This window comes from Pipistrellus hanaki (assembly GCF_964339955.1).
Source record: "Pipistrellus hanaki genome assembly, chromosome: 1".
Taxonomy (NCBI): domain Eukaryota; kingdom Metazoa; phylum Chordata; class Mammalia; order Chiroptera; family Vespertilionidae; genus Pipistrellus; species Pipistrellus hanaki.
The window spans coordinates 51,520,017-51,537,905 of NC_140503.1; the positions used below are offsets into that span (position 1 = coordinate 51,520,017).

General features: G+C 39.9%; 1 protein-coding gene across 1 annotated transcript in view; it reads right to left on the minus strand.

The window, feature by feature from the left end:
• The window catches only part of UNC13C (unc-13 homolog C), a 501,491-nt gene that overhangs the window by 88,759 nt on the left and 394,843 nt on the right, over positions 1-17,889 (minus strand). Inside the window, exons 19-22 of the mRNA XM_084880006.1 lie at positions 17,578-17,704; positions 15,355-15,451; positions 14,540-14,683; positions 2,233-2,310 (exon numbers count right to left, since the gene is read on the minus strand). Coding sequence (XP_084736132.1) covers positions 2,233-2,310; positions 14,540-14,683; positions 15,355-15,451; positions 17,578-17,704 — 446 coding nt within the window. The remainder of the gene's footprint in view (positions 1-2,232; positions 2,311-14,539; positions 14,684-15,354; positions 15,452-17,577; positions 17,705-17,889) is intronic.

A 17,889-nucleotide genomic window follows, 5' to 3' on the forward strand; every position in this document is an offset into this window, starting at 1 on the left:
GCTGAGCCACATGTACCACAAATGAACCTGATCTCCTGCCGTGATTGAGAGCCACTGGGTCAGGCTTAGTCCTTTCCAAGGCATGCATGGTCACATTTTCAGGAACTCGGCATCAGACCCCAAGTCAGCAAGCTGAGGTAATCCACTTTTATTTTCCCCAATCGAGATAAGGTTTTTGAGATTTTAATTTTCATTGCAGAGGGGGAAGACTGGCTGGGAGTCGGAAAATCCCAACAGGGAGAAAATTGAGAACAAAGTAAGACCATGGCTCTTGATGAGAAGCAAGATATCAGTAATAGGCGGGAAAGCATGGAGGAAAAGAAAACGTTAAGTTCCTGGGAATGTAATATTTGTAAGGTTTTTTCTTCTTTATAAAAGTTTGATTTTGAAAATTATAAAATATACAGAAAAAAACACAAAATAATACAATAAACACTGATTTATGATTTTTTTCTCAGTTTTAAAAAAATAAAGCATACTCTAAAACATTCACATATAAAGTGGAAGGGGCCTTTAAAAAGTAATGTTCCTTTCCGAATGACAGGAATTAGCCTTGGTAATTCAGAGACTCCTTTCAAAATCTTCAATTTGGCTATCCGAATAAAATCAAAATCTTTTCTGAAACTTTCTGGTGCTGTTATGTATTTCAGTATGCCACTTTTCAAATGTATAAGCCTTTAATTAAAAATATGTGTTTTCAATAAATAAAGGCTCTTTCTTGCCCACTAGAGCAGTGTTTCCCAACCTTCTCTCATGATGAGAATCACCTGGTGGAGTTGTTAAAACACAGATTCCTGAATCCCAACTAAGAAGTGCTAAACTAGAATTTTTGGGAACATATAGGTAAAATTGTATACTTAACTAGTGCTCTAAGACAGATGTTATATACAGAGCACTAAGTTAGGTATGCAATTTTACCTATATGTTCTCAAAAATTCTAGTTTAGCACTTCTTAGTTGGGATTCAGGAATCTGTGTTTTAACAACTCCACCAGGTGATTCTCATCATGAGAGAAGGTTGGGAAACACTGCACTAGAGTATTTATAACCAATGGCAATAGAAGATATCTGCTTAGATATCAGAGTTTTAATAAAATTCCTAGGCAGCATATTTATTAAAAAGAAAGAAGAATCTTCTGGGACCTTCAAAAACAATTAGAACTGCCCTAACTTAATGAGCTGTCAGCAAGAGGTCAATGAGTTTTCAGGGAGAAGACTAGCGACTTTATTTTATTTATTTTTAAAAAAATATATTTTATTGATTTTACACAGAGAGGAATTGAGAGGGACAGAGCGTTAGAAACGTCGATGTGAGAGAAACATCGACCAGCTGCCTCTTGCACACCCCCCACTGGGGATGTGCCCACAACCAAGGTACATGCCCTTGACCGGAATCAAACCTGGGACCTTTCAGTCCACAGGCCGACGCTCTATCCACTGAGCCAAACCGGTCCCGGCAAAGACTAGTGACTTTAGACTTGTCTGGTAATATTGATTTTTTCAAGGGGTGGAGATGGTTTTCCTATTTAAAACAATGCACTGATTTTTAAATACTATTTTCGGTGCTTTTAAAAAAATTCTATATTGTTATCAACATATTTCTTTTAAGACTACATATGGTGAATAAGAAAGATTTCATCTTCCACCATAAAAAAAACACATTATATTCCAAATCACTTTAGCTTATTTTGCTTCTCTTTATGCCTTTTATTGATTAACTTGCAATATTGGCTCGGTTTTTATAAACATTCTCAAGCATCTCCAAAATTAAAAGCTAAATTATTAATTTAGAGTGGAAATCAGCATCATTCCTCAAATTAACAATCCTTCTCAATTTATTTAAAAACCAAATGAATAAATTTTAATTGAAAAAAACATGGAAAGTTTACTCATTTTAGTACTGATACAAAACTAAACTAAACTACTTGGTGTCAACACTAAACAACTTTTTAACTCCCTAGTTCTCAGTTCCAAATAATGTGGGTTTTCAATGAATTGTCTTATTCTTTATCATCTTGGAACCTGGCATCGAGATGCTTTCAACCTTCCTCTGAATTCTGTGTTGTATCCAGTTCATGACTACTAGAGAAGTATTCAAACAACTTCTTGAAATACCTCTCAACTGTCATCCTGTATGAAAACAGAAAGAAAACAATGCCTCTTGCTTTTTTACTAGCTGGAAAAAGTGGATCTCAACTGAAGAATACTTGAAAGTAGAGACATTTTAACTTACCACATTTTCCTTATCACAGTAGGAACTAAAATCACTTGATACAATTGCAGCATACTGAAGCAGTACTTTATTGATAGTCTAGGAAAAACAACAACAAAGATACTGTCAAATGTATGCAGGTAAATATATATATATATTTATATATGCATGCTGTAGGGGTTAATGGTCATCATGCAAACTTTCCATGTTTTTTACAACTTTCATGAAACGATGATTAAATTTATACTCTCACCAAAAATAAATAAATAAATAAATAAATAAATAAATAAAGGAACAACTAAACTGTTTAGGTAAAATTTATTATATTTATGAGAATATTTGAAGATATTCCATGTGGATTTATCCCATCCTATCTAGTAAAAGAGTAATATAAAAGTTTACCATCACTTCCCTACACCCACAAGCCACACTCACCAGCCAACCAGGAGCAACTATTCAAATTAATCTAACCAAGATGGCTACGGCCATGAAGCAAGCAGGAGGCTTGAGTTTCCCGGGCAATGGAGGAAGCCAAGTTTTTTGCATACCCTGGCAGGCTCAGGCCTCCATGCAAGGCTACAAAGTTTCAATTATAGAAGATAAATAAATCCCAACAAAAATTGGCGGCAGCCACAGAGCTGGAGAGAGCGGGAGGCTTGGGTTGTCCCTGGTGATGGAGGAAGTGAAGCTCTCACAGCCCTGGCCTGCCTTGGCATCCCCTACAAAATTTCAATTATAGAAGATAAATAAATCCTAACAAAAATAGCTGTGACCACAGAGCACGCAGGAGGTTGGCTCTGCTCAAGGCTACAAAGATTCAATTATAGAAGATAAATAAATCCCAGATACCAGGGCCTCCACTTGGGTCACCGGGGGGCGGGGGGGGGGGGGTGGCTGGCCTGCAAACCACCACAGTCCCCTCACCCAAGCTGCCCCATGCTGATTCAGGACACCCTTCAGAGCAAACCAGCTGGCTCCCACCCATGCACCAGACCTCTATCCTATCTAATAAAAGAATAATATGCAGATTGACCATCACTGTAACATACAAGATAGCTTCCCCATGTGGATACAAGATGGCCACCACAAGATAGCCAGGAGGGGAGGGCAGTTGTGGGCAATCAAGCCAGCCAGGGAAGGGCATTTAGGGTGACTGGGCCAGCAGAGAAGGTCAGTTGGGGGAGACCAGGATAGCAGGGGAGGACATTTGTGGGTCACCAGGCCTACAGGAAAGGAATTGGGGGGAATCCAGGCCTTTAGGTAAGGGCAGTTGGGGGAATCAGGCTTGCAGGGAGGACAGTTAGGGGTGACCAGGGTGGCAGGGGAGGTTAGTTAGGGGCAAATGGGCCGACTCTTGGCTGGCAGGAATATAGTTAGGGGGTATCAGGCTGGCAGGAAGAAGCAGTTAGGGGCAATCAGGCAGGCAAGTGGTTGGGAGTCAGCAGTCCTGGTTTGTAAGAGGGTAGTAGGACATCCCTCTAAGAGTTCCAGATTGGAGAGGATGCAGGCTGGGCCTAATAACACCTTCCCCATGCACAAATTTCATGCACCGGGCCTCTGGTTTTCAATAATTTTTTATGATAAAGAGGCTTACTGATTATATCAAAGACTTCTTAAAATAAAAATCTTCTGCTTTTGTTCTATTACAGAATCTCTATACATTTACCTTAATTTATTGTTATTTATTGATGCATTATTTGCTAAAAATATTGCCTAATCTTTCCCCTCTTTCTGTCCTTTTCACCCTAATTTCAAACTTTCCTTTTCCATCAAACAACTATTTCTGAGCTTATAGATGCCTCTGCTTCCATAATTATGCAAAACAAGAAAAAGAGACTTTGTTACATTTTATTTCAAGTACTTAAAATGTATTTATGACTTGGAATCCTACCGCTTTTACTTAGATAGCTTGAATCATTGTAAGTCAAATATGGATATGATTTTCTTAGAAGAGAGGAAGCAATAACAAAGGTACATATATCAATTTATTTTAATAGAAAATCAAGAACACAAAAGCTCTTATTTTCTTTTTGTAAAGTATATTCATCTTAATTTTCTTTATGGTTTAAAATCAACTCAGGGAGACACTCTAAGGAGTTAACTAAAGGAGACATATTTATTTAATCTAATAAATTGAATTCACCAACTGTGACTATGTACTTGTTTTATAGATTTTTAAGATCACAATGAAAACCTGAAATTAGGGACAACATGAAGATAATCAATATTCTGTGGAAGTACAAACTAAAATGGCAATATGTGTCCATTTAAATAGAAAATCGGCAATGGAAAATATAAAATCTTATCAAGCAGCAGACCAATAAATCTAGGAAAACAGATGGCTAATCAGACTGCAGTATCTTGCAAGTGCAGCTGTTCAAATTTTGCTTTAGATATAATGCTGACACTTGGGGACTAACCTATGGAGTACTAATTCACTCATACATATGAACACTATTCTCAATTTATAGGTTCTAATGACAATGTAAACTGTAGGAAACATTTCACTAAATTGCAAAAACAAAAACAAACATAAGCATGATTTTAGGAGCTTCTTGCAACACAAACATTATCACTTGTTCAAGATAAAGTTTGGGCATGGAACCCAGACATCTATTTCTGATCATCTTCAAGGTACCCTCCAGGGTTTAACACTTGACTTTACTTCATAGGAAAACCTTAGTGCCTTGAATTTTTGCTGGGAGACAATTGAGCCTAGAATCTTACACCCACTTGTCTATAAATGCCAGGAGTTAGCAAGTCAACATGGGTTGTAAGGAAAACTGCTCAGCCATGAAGGATGTGCCATAAGAGTTGTGGGTGCACTGGCTGTAATAACATACATTTCTTTACTAACATACAAAGTATACCTGAATGAAAATCTATATATATATTTTAGGAGCAACTTTATTTCACTCTAATTTATTTAACAAAATAAATCACTATGTTATTTATTTATTTAATACTAGTAAGTATTATAGTTACTTAAGACATGTCTCCAGCATCAACAGGGTTACCTGGCAACTTGTTTGGAAATGCAAATTCTCTGATTTTATCTCAGATTATAGAGTCAGCAATTCTGGGGTTTGGTCTCAGCAATTTATGTTTTAAAAAGTCTGCAGGTAGCCGAAACCGGTTTGGCTCAGTGGTAGAGCATCGGTCTGTGGACTGAATTGTCCCAGGTTCGATTCCGGTCAAGGGCATGTACATTGGTTGCGGGCGCATCCCCAATAGGGGGTGTGCAAGAGGCAGCTGGTTGATGTTTCTCTCTCATCGACGTTTCTAGCTCTCTATCCCTCTCCTTTCCTCTCTGTAAGAAAAATCAATAAAATATATTTTTTAAAAAAGTCTGCAGGTAATACTGATGCAAGCTGAAATTTAGGGACCATTGTGCTAACTAATCACAGTAGGACAGAGGCAACTCTTCAGAGAGAAGAGCTAATGGAAGAGGCACCTAGTAAAGCCCGGAAGGTAGGATTTCTGAGTGTGTCAACTTAGGTCATTGTTTTGTTTTTGGGGGGCTTTTGGGGTTCAGAAGTGGTAACAGAATATATAGAGAGGGAAAAGATAGCCTAGCAGGGGCTGTTTGCATCATCCTATATATAAAAAGCTAAGAGCCATCATGTCTAAAACAACTGGACGAATGACTGAACATAGGCTATGTGGGGAGACAAGGCTAGCAGGGGGGTTAGTGAGGGATGACCAAACTACTGAATAGCAGGCTGTGTGGGGTAACCAGGCTGGCAGGAAGGGGCAGTTGGGGGCAGAAGGTGCAATAAGGAGTGACCAGGCCAGCAGGAGTGGCAGTTAGGGGCAACCAGGTTGGCAGGGGAGTGGTTGGGGGCAATCAGGCTGGCGGGGTTTGGCAATTAGGGCAACTAGACTGGCAGGGGGGCAGTTGGGGGTGACCAGGCTGGTGGGAGGGGGCAGTTTGGGGCAACCAGGCTGGCAGGGGGGACAGACAGTGGGGAGGGCAGTTAGGGGCAACCAGGCAGTTGTAAGGTGACCAGATGTCCCGATTTTGGAGGGACAGTCCCGATTTTTAACAATTTGTCCCATGTCCCGTGGCATTTTAAAACAGTCTTGATTTTGGGACTTTTTTTTTTAAACACTGTGGGACGAGGGACAAATTGTTAAAAATCGGGACTGTCCTGCCAACAGCAGGATGTCTGCTCACCTTAAGTTAGGGGCAACAAGCCAGTGGGGGGGGGCAGTTAGGGGCAACCAGGCTGGCAGAGGGGAGCAGTTAGGGGTGACTAGGGTGGCGGGGAGAGGGGGGGGAAGTTGGAGGCAATCAGGCTGGCAGGGGGAGAGTTAGGGTAATATGGCAGGCAGGCAGGCGAGCAGTTAGGAGCTAGAAGTCCCGGATTGTGAAAGGGGTGTCCAACTGCCAGTTTGACATCCCCTGAGGGGTCCTGGATTGGAGAGGGTGCAGGCTGGGCTGGGCGGACCCCCAACTCCATGCATGAATTTTGTGCATTGGGCCACTAGTGTTCTATAATGAAACAGTATAAATGAAGAGAGAGTCATGAGTTGGAGACAGTTCTTTTATGGTTGCAGCAAAGGAACTGCCATTCAAAGAGCTTCAGATTCAATAAGATGAACTCCTAATAGGATTGTGGGAGTAAAGAGAGGGCTTGTGCTGTATTTAATGGATCAGAAAGAATGTCTCAAATATCCAACCTTCAATATACTGTGATTTGATATGTAGCCTCTGGTAGTATTGATTGGGATGGCCATCAATTTCTCAAAGTCATTTATGGTCTCCTAAGCTAATGCCACACTAGTAGGAACAGGCTAAGTAGCCTGTCAACACTACTGGTTGCTTCATCAAGAGATTAACTCTTATAATCAGTCAGATAAAAGCTCTGGTCCAAAATCCATTTTTGTAGTCACATTTTAGGCATAGAACATCATGATATCAGAGCAACACAGAGAAGACAGGAAGACTGTGTGGTATCGGTTAAGTGACATTAGAAATGTCACTTCAGGACCTCATAACAGTATGTTTTAGTGCATCCAACAAAGATACCCGCGGGCCTCCCCCCCCCCCCCCCCCATTGCTTGCCTAGCTTTGAACCAAAGGGTAAAAATAAATGGTGAGAATATGCTCTTTGACTTACTAATGGATTTCTGATGACACAGAAGGGGAAGTTATAATAACTTAGTGGTTAAAAAAACATTTCATATGTGCATTTATAGATGGGTGCCTTGTTTGTGTTATTTAAACTTTCTGGAGTTTTGTCATTTACAAAAATAGGGAAAATAACAGTGTCTATCCCATAGGATTGTTGTAAAGAATAAGGGAAACAGAATAGGTAAAGTGATCAGTACATAGTGGTACTTAATATATTACCATTATTATTTTTTTAAATTAGAATTAGGTTCCCAAAGAATAAGGAATATGTGTGCATCATTCACCATAGCAACTCCAGCCCCAGTAGCCAGCCAGACTTAGAGCAATGAGTCAACTAATAGTTAATTTGTTTTTAAGTAGTATTGGAGATATTATTTCCCCCCCCCCTCCAATTAAACTTCCCATACTTGTCCAGAGCTACAGTACTGCCACAGGAACATTCAGTACCCATGTGTTATTTTACCACTTATCACAGCTTCTAGATGTAGCTGCTATGACATTTAAAGCATTGGTTTGGCATCTTATTCAGTCTTATAGAAACTTTAGTAAGAACAAGCTATCCTTTTAAGTTCCAGTTTATAGTGTTAAGTCTTCTAAAAATGTCTGAATATATGTATTATTAATATGTTTTCATTATAAGAGATGGTTTACATCAGTAACCTATATAAGTCCCAGAAAGAGAATATGATTTCAGTATATTTTGATACAAGGAACCCAATCCTTAGAAAGATAGGGTTGTTAAGACCAAAGATCACATCTGATAAAATAAGATAGCTAACTAGATTAATCACATCTCATTTTTATTTTTATGATTTAAAAAAGTCATTCCAATAAAATAGAATCTATTTTTCAAAGAAAGTTGCCAATTTTTACTTTCCCAGAAAATGTTTCCATGATTTCCTCATGACAATAATTGGGTATTATTGAATTCCCATGGATTAAAAATGTGTTATTTAATTGAAATTATTTTTGTGCCAATAAAAGCTCACATTTTCTCAGTGACACATGGAGTCTGTTTATTTTCCTTTTTCTTTGGAAAAGGTGTTTACCTGAATGCAGTTCTAATGCATACAACCTTTTCTGTGACCTCCCACCCCTTTGTCTTCCCTCCAGTCCATTTGATTATATCCCCAGTGGTGTCAACATGGTTAGGTTCAGCTTCACAGCTGGAGAAAGGTCAGAGCTACCAAGAGGTCTGGAGCCCAGGGCCTACCAGTCTCAGTTCAGCTTTCTTCTTTCTCTCTCTCACCTTACATAACCTTCTACCTCACTATTCTGAGGGTGAATTCTAGTTACTTTTCTAATATCATGTGCAATTATAATAGTATGTTACTAAATATATTCACTCTGAGGTTATTAAATTCTCGTATGATCCTGCTTCCACTATAAGTCCTGCAGTTCCAAGAATAGCATGTGACTACCTTTTTAAAACAGTATCCCTCCCCGATGGCCCCATTTTATTCTTTTCTTGGCAGTCACCCAAAAGAAAAAAGTTACTTAGAGAATTTTTTTTTGAGAAATTCTCTTGCAGAATGACTCCAAATTTCAATATATTTGGAAATTAAAATCAGCTATTACCAAGAAAGTCCCCTCTTGGAATGATCCCAATCAATGTTTTTTAGCTATCATCTTTAAAAGTTGGAGATTATTTTTGTCTTCATAATTAACAGTCATAAAAACTAGAAATAGTTCATGGCAGATAAATAATGCAATACTGTTAGGACTGACAGATTATCTCCTGGAAAGCTTTCATTGGCTTTTCATTTTCTACTAAAGAAGTTCAGCCACTTTGCCTGTTCTTCAAGCCTCTTTACAAATATGGATCTAACTTTCTATTAGTAGTTCTACCTGCTCTCTCTGAATCCTATGCTCTGTCTTCATTGGGACCTCTCAGGCTAGAACCCCTGAGTCACTGAATGGCAGGAGTGGGAGGTGATAAAGATTATTATTATTATTATTATTATTTTTTTTTTTTTTTTTTTTACCAAACTCTAGCCAGGTTCCTCCATGCCCCAGCCTTGGCCTGCCTTGAACAAACACTAGAGTCCCTTAAAGGGCCTGCCTGCAAAAATACCAGGCTGTCAAAATAATTGACTGTTTGTTGCAGCCAAAATCTGAAGATGGGTCCTTGTCTCCCCACCTCTGTGGGAGGGTAGGAACCTAAATTAGATAACCACCATGGAGCAAACCTAGTTACTTTTCTAATATCATATGCAATTATAATAGTATGTTACTAAATACTATTATAATTGCACATGATATTAGAAAGATGGGTTTTACATGAACCTACACCCTGAGTCTTCTGAGCCCCCACTTGGCCTTACTCACTGTTTCTCCCATTAAAATATCCAGTGATCTATGTATAAATCAAAATTGAGTCATCTGTTGTATATTGTCATAGTATAGTATTGATTAAAATCTGTCCTTAACATGTTAGAGTCTGGCTTTGTTTATCTTTGATAAGCACTCCTCTATAGGGTTATCCAATCCATATTTGATGTTATATGAGCAGGAAGTAAATCTTTGTTTCAAATTTTAGAGGTTCTTAGTTTACTAGTTACTTTAGCATAAACTGTCCTACCATCTACACTAATAAGAGAGAAACATGCAAATTGACTGTACCTCTGCTACATCCACAACAATGCCACCAGCCAATCAGAGCTTATATGCAAATTAACCAAACCAAGATGGCAGTGGCCACAGAGCTGAAGTGAGCAGGAGGCTTGGGTTGCCTCCGATGATAGAGGAAGTCAAGCTTCCTGCCCACTCTGGCCGCCGCTGGCCTCTCCTCAAGGCTACAAAGTTTCAATTATAGAAGATAAATAAATCCCAGATACCTGTTTCCAGCTGGCCCTGGCCTCCACTCAAGGCTACAAATTTTCAATTATACAAGATAAATAAATCCCAGATATCTGCTTCCAGCCAGCCCTAGCCTCTGCTCAAGGAGGCAGTGAAAAAAAGAGAAAAAAAAAGATAAAAAAGAAAAGAAAAAAAAGATAAAAAAAAGAAAAGAAAAAGGGGCTGGGAGTCTAGATCAGCAGGGGTTGTGGCCAGCCTGAAAACAGCCCTCAGCCCCTCACCCAGGCTGGCAGGCACCCCAGCAGGGACACCCACCCTGGAGGGGGTATGACAAGCCTGAAAATGGCCCTCAGCCACTCACCCAGGCTGGCCACACCCCCCAGTAAGGACCCTCACCCCATGGGGGTGTGGCCGTCCTGCAAATCACTACAGACCCCAATGGAATGCCTATCCTGATCCAGTACACCCATCAGGGCAAACCAGCTGGCCCCCACCCATGCACCAGGCCTCTAACTATACTAATAAAAGGGTAATGTGCTAATTAGACTGGGAGACCTTCCAGACATTCTTCTGGACAAAGCCATGGTGATGGGGCCGAGGTTGGAGGCCAAGAGGGGAGGGCAATTGTGGGTAATCAGGCCAAGATGGTGATCAGGCTGGTGGGGGGCAGGGCTGTTGGGGGTAAGCAGACCAGCAGGGGGGCCTGTTGGGGGTGAGCAGGATGTCAATGGGGGTCAGTTGGAGGTGTTCAGGACAATGGGGGTGGCAGTTTGGAGTGAGCAGGTCAGCAAAGAGGTAGCTGGGGGTGAGCAGGCCATTGAGGGGCGTGGGGGAGCAAACAGGCCAGAGGGGTTTGGGGGCAGTTGGGGGTGATCAGGCTGGCAGCATGGGCAGTTGGGGATGAGCACACTGGCATGGGGGGCAGTTGGGGGTGATTAGGCTGGTGAGGGGACAATTGGGGGTGAGCAGGTTGGGGGTGGGGGGCAGGCAGACAGAGTGGTTAGGGGCAATCAGGCAGGCAGGCAGGTGAGTGGTTAGGAGCCAACAGTCCCAAATTGCGAGAGGGATGTCCGACTGCCAGTTTAGGCCCAGTCCCTGTAAACAGGCATTAGGACATCCTTCGAGGGGTCCCAGATTGGAGAGGGTGTAGGCCAGGCTGAGGGACACTCTCCCCTACCCCATGTACTCATTTTGTGCACCCAGCCACTAGTAATTAATAAACTGTTTCTTAAGAAAGCTTTCTTAATTCCTCTACTAGTGAACTAGGATTACAGTTTTCTAAGAGCCTGGTCAGGCTCATTTCTCCCTTCATAAAGGATTTCAAAATTAGACTTTTTGTGATTATGTAAATGAAGTTTACACTTGTGTTTGTGTCTGTGGCTAAAAGCATATTAAATATATGCATCTTTTATGGGTTGAATTGTGTTCCCTCCAAATTCATGTTAAAACTCTAACCTCCAGAATCTCACATTATGACTGTATTTGGAAATAGGGCCTTTTAAGGAGGTGACTGTGAAAATAAAGTCATTAGTGTGGACTGTAATTCAATCTGACTGTTGTCTTTATAAGAAGAGAAAATTTGGACACACATAGAAAAGCCAGGGGTTCACATGCACAGAAAAAAGATCACATGAGGACACAGTAAGAAGGCTGCATCTGTAAGCCTAGAGAAGACTCAGAAGAAAAATACGACACATGAGATATACATATAGATATTTTGGGCTCTTTTCAACCTGTCAGATACCCTGATTGCATAGCATTTGACTTTGTCATAGTTGTTTACAGGTTTGGTATTCCATTATAAGTTTTCTGAGGTCAGAGATTATTCATATCCATTCTCTCAAAGGGACCTGTCAGGTGTGCAGGTGAGGCAATGAATAAGCAAGCACTTGAATGAACAGCTGAGGCCTCTACTATCATCAGACCGAGGTGGCCAGATTTATCCTTAGGGCAGTAAGACATAGGACTATAGGTTGTTCCCCTAGTATTCTATGAGAGGCCCAGTACACGAAATGCATGTGTGCGTACGGTCCCTAGGCTTGACCTGTGATCAGGCCATCTTCCCCCGCTGCCAGCAGCTGACCTTGCCCCCCCCCCCCCCGTTGCCACCCATTCTCTGGTTTCCCACTCGCCATCAGGCGATGAGAATGTGCCAGCCATGAGGAGGGACTGAGAGGTGGTCAGTGTGCTGCATGGCGACTGGTTGAATGGTTTTTCTGGTCATTCCGCTGTTTGGTCAATTTGCATATTACTCTTTTATTTATATAGATCAGTCATATCACTACCCTACTTAAGTATCTATAATAATAAAAGCATAATATGCTAATTAGAACACAGAGCTGAATAACCTTCCAGACACCTTTCCAGATGTCCTTTCGGATGAAGCTGTGGCAGCAGGGGCTAAAGCAGAGAAATGTAAAGGTATTTGGGCAAGCAGGTGAGTAGGAAGGGGCAATCAGGCAGGCAGGCAAGTGTATAGGGGCAATCAGGCAGGAAGGTGAGTGGCTAGGGGAGATCAGGCAGGCAGCAGGTTAGCAATTAGGAGCGATCAGGCAGGCAGGCAGGCAGAATGGTTAGGAGCCAGTGGTCCTGGATTTTGAGAGGGATGTCTGACTGCCATTTTAGGCCCAGTCCCAGAGGTCCTGGATTGCAAAAGGGTGTGCAGACCAGGCCAGGCTGAAGTACCCTTCCTCACCCTGTGCACAAATTTCATGCACTGGGCCTCTAGTCTCCAAATGTTTAGTGTTTCTTTCTTTCTTTCTTTCTTCTTCTTCTTCTTCTTTTTTTTTTTTTTAAATATATTTTATTGCTTTTTTTTTTAACAGAGAGAAAGGGAGAGGGATAGAGAGTTAAAAACATCGATGAGGGAGAAACATCAATCAGCTGCCTCCTGCACACCTCCTACTGGGGATGTGCCCACAATCAAGGTACATGCCCTTGACCAGAATCAAACTTAGGACCTTTCAATCTGCAGGCCTACACTCTATCCACTGAGCTAAACCAGTTAGGGCTAGTGTTTCTTAAATTGTTCAAAAGTCTAAATTTCTGAACATGGAAAGAAAAACTCTTCAAGATCTGGACCCATCTTCACTCCCCCAACCTTTTCCACTGCTTTTCCCAGAACAGTTGTTTTTCCTCTTTACATGGAAAGCTCAGCTTTTCCTCTACCTTCCTTCCTGCTATTTCCTTGGCTTAGAATACTTCTGTAACTTCTTGTTTTGGTTGAACCAGCCCCATTTTCCCATGAAACCTCTGGCTATTTCAGCTCTAATTAGTTTTCATTACCCTCAACTTACTATAGATTCCATTATACCAGTACTTAAGATCAAATTGTGTCCCTCTTCATGTAATCTTCCAATTAATTCATGTCATGTGGTCTCAATTAGCTACACTAATAAAAGAGGAAGATGTAAATTGACCATACCTTTGAGATGCCCACCAGCCAATCAAGGATGAGTATGCAAATTAGCCCAACAAATATGGCAGGTTAATTTGCATGTGCAGGTACTAAGTGGCGGGGGCTTTCCACACTGACCCAGCTGCCCCAGGCCTCCGGGCAGTGTGGGAAGGCGGGAAGGTGGCTCTGGGCTGGAGCAAAAGCAGAAATGTGGCTCAGGCCAGAGCGAAGGTGGTGCCAGCAGCCAGAGGAAGGAAGGCCCATTCTTGCATGAATCTTCATGCATCACACCTCTCTCTCTATATATATAAAATGTATTGGGGTCAATTCATATATGTAGATATATGGTTTGAAAGATGGAGACCTCATCTTTTATTCCTTATATTTCTACTGATACTCTTGGCAAAGTAGTAAGCACTGTGAGAGCCTTCTTAAACTCTAGGAGGAAGAAGAGGTCTTACGAAGAATCTGGTTGACCAAGATAAAATCTGTCAAGTAAGAAAGCTAACTTCATAAAATTCAAAGGAACTGCTTAGACTCACACTATGGTTACTGGATGATATTAAATTAGAATGCAGTTGTCCTGTCTCCAAGTTCAACATACTTTTCAGTGTACTATAGTGTCAGATAAACATTGTTTCATATTCAAACAATAATTACAGTTTGAATATGAAAAGCCCTAAAACACCACATCTGAGATAGAAATAATTTGACCATCCACGGCAGTGTCTTTAATTAAAAAGGACTGAGTCATTCATTTAAACAACACATAGATGATCTTAAAGATGATAAATCCATATTTGAGAAACAAGAAGTGAAGGAAGATGGCAAACCTGAAACAACAGAATCTCTTAATACTTGGATTAGAAATTAAGTTGGGATAATGGTGTCAGGGAAGAAAGGCTGCTGAACAACAGCACTGTTCAGGTTCTGTGCAGGCGAGTAAGAGCATGGCACAGTCCCAGCACAGAAAGGACTCATGCCGTTTAACCTACCTTGGCGAATCTTCTCATTAAGTGAGATAATGCTTCAGGGTTAGGGCATTCCAGTTTCTTAATAATCTCAAAGCTCTGATTAAGCTGAGCAAAGACATCAACCACGGAACAAGAGAAGAGGGCATGATCAGAGGTCTGCTGAAACTGAGGGGAGAAGGTGAAACCATTCCATTAAACACATTAGCAGGACTGTGGAGACTGTCTTCATTGTTTCTCACAAACAACTGAATTTCCTGTATCATGGACCTTCAAATCATGTACTTTCATTTTCCAGTAATAAAGTGCCTGTCTGTTTTAAAATTATTCATCTCCTTTTCTGGAAGATATAGTGAAACTAATATCGTGGGGCAGGCTGCTATTAATCTGTCTCTCCATTTCTAAATTGGGGAACTGCTTTTGGTTTGTTTGTTCCTCATTCCCCATAAGTATTAGGATAATTTAGCAAGCAGACTGTGGTTCAAGACTTTCGAATTGCTTCAGAGGCACAGGAAGTGTATCTGCTCATAATTTTGGCATCTTAGAAAAGGTTATAGGACCACAAGGGAGTTTTGTACAAGTCTGTTAAACTTGTAGATTCTGGCCAACTCAATAAGAATCTTGGGGCAAACAGGTGATTTTTTTCTTTAAATTTTATTTAAGCAATTTCCTAGGGTCCCGATCAGCCCTTTAAAATTGCTTTAAATTTATTGCAGTCACTAGATGATTAAAATAAACTTTAATAAATAACAACAGCCTAACAATTCACATTAGCTTAAAGATGAGTGGGATGTGACTGAATCTTGACAATAAATAATCTTAAAGTAATTAAAACTCACTCCATCTTTTTTGTCTCTTCCTAGTGCTCCATGAAGAAACTCCATTGACATATCTTCATTTTCATCTAGCCACTGCATGACAAAAGGTTCAAACCACCTAAAAAATTAATATTACAGACTATAAAAATGTCATTTACATTTAATCGTCAGTGAATGCTGCTCTTTTCTGACATGAGAATAATTTAAGACCCCAGATCTCTTCTCATTTTCTTTTTCCAGTTCAGCTTCCTTTAGCTTTACTTCATTAAATGCACCCCCCTCTCTTTTACCTTCAATCTCTATCTCCTTCTATATCTCTTTTATTCTACAAAATAAATGCTTTTTATTCTTTGCTACATTGCTGTAATATTATTTTGTGTCATTTCCCTTCTATCTGAAGCATGATTCCTAGTATACATTTTTGGTGAGAGTTAGCTGGAAATGGGTTATTTCAGACTCTCAGTTTAGGTCAGTGTCTTTATTTTGCTTTATTTTTGAAGGATATTTTTGATACTTGTAGAATTCTAAGTTGACTTTCTCCCTCTGGCACTTAAAATATATCAGTGCATTATATTCTGGTTTTAGTCATTCTCAATGAACAGTCAGCCAAGAGTATAGTAGCTCTGGTAAAGTGTTTTCCCTTTCTTGATCCCCCAATACATTTAAAGATTTTCTTCTTTGTTTTAAGCAGTTTTCTATGACGTACCTGTAGGTAGTTTCTTTGAATTTATCCTGCTTAAGATTTACAGGAAATTTTGAACTATGCTTCATGTTTTTAATTGGTTTTAGAAAATTCATCCCTAGTTATATTTAAAACATTGCTCTGGCATAATTTTTTCTCTCTTCTATTTTTTTGGGGGGGTCCAATTTTTTGTGTATTAGACCTCTAATTTTACTCACATACATCTTGCACTAAACCACTAACTGAAAACTATTTTTCTATAGAGTTGTCCACTAAAAGGACAAATTTTGTCCTCAAGGGACATATCAAATCATGTACATATCAAATCATGGCATGTGCCATAGTATTTCACATTACCCTTCCTCCTGAAGCTCTACACAGATTTTTATATCCCCAGTGCCTCACACATGACCTCAAACATTTTTGGGATTCAGTGGAACTGGGTTACCCTTCCCTTCAATGTTCAGTTAAATGTGAAAACACTCTTGGAAGAGTAACACCTTAAGTCAGGCTCGCCCCTCACAATTGCAAAGGCAGTAGCACAACTGGATGCCCACATGCTGTAGACCTAATTACTTATGATTTGTAAACTAAGCTAGTAAACTTCTGTATAAATGTGGTATGGCCCTAGCCTAGTGGCTCAGTTGGTCATAGCATTGTTCCTATACACCACAGGGTTGAGAGTTTGGTTCCCAGTCAAAGCACATACCTAGGTTGTGGGTTCGACCCCCAGTTGGGGCACTTTTGGGACACAACCAATCCATGTTTTTCTCCCACAATGATGTTTCTCACTCTCTCTACTTTCCTCTCTCTCTAAAAAATCAATAAAAATGTATTCTTGAGTGAGGATTAAAAAAAAAAGTGTTCTATGTTCTAACTCAACAAACTTACAGCACTTTGCACAGTGCCTGGCATATGGAAGACCTCTCTTGATGGAATAAAACAGAATTCTTATAAATATCAATACATGTAATACAAGCCTGATTGTGTGATTACAAATGTATTTGACAGAGATATGTTATGAAAATGTTACCTGTTTAATAATGACTCCAATTTTAATTTCTAACACATTTTTCAGGTTGCATTAAAGAAAATCATCTGATTGTAGAGCTCAATATACAGGTTTGGGCAAAAGTAGTGAGGACAAGAAACACAGTTTATTCTTGTGTTATTATTTATTAATTATTGTATTATTGTATTATTTTTCAGAAGAACAACTGTAACCTATTTTTGCTCCACCCTGTACAAGCACCATCACTTTCCCAAGAAAGTCTGAGTTCAAGTGCTTTCACAGAAATTAATCTCATCATGTGAGCCACATCCTGCCATGTATTTCTTTCTCTTTGAGTTTAAGAGCCAAGTAAGACATGCTTGAAAAACGCAACATAATTCAATTAAATATGGTTCCCAAAGATCTGCGAATCATTTAATGTTAATGTTATAATAGACAGGCCTGTATTCAGAAGACAACTATAGGAACAGATGTTAGGGCTGCATAATCAGGTGTAATTATGTGGGACTTTGAGTTGAGAAGGAAGTTGGGGTTGAAAATCACTACTTACAAGGAATATTCAGGAATGGCATCCTTGAAGGCAGGAAGTTCTCGCACATATTCATTATAAAACCATTTCACTTTGAAATGCAAATTCATATAATCGGTGCTCTTACATAACCGCTGCTTTTCATGTTCTAGAACAGATAAAATAAAGCATTTAATAAAGTTTGGTTTTCTAGCAATGCTGCTGTGTTCCAATTTACCTTTATTAGTAGTATTTCCAAAAGGAAAAAAAAAAATCATGTATTTGATATAAATGCAAAGTGAGTTGCTCAAGACAAACCTGAAATTTTACAAAATGTAAAATTCATTATAAATC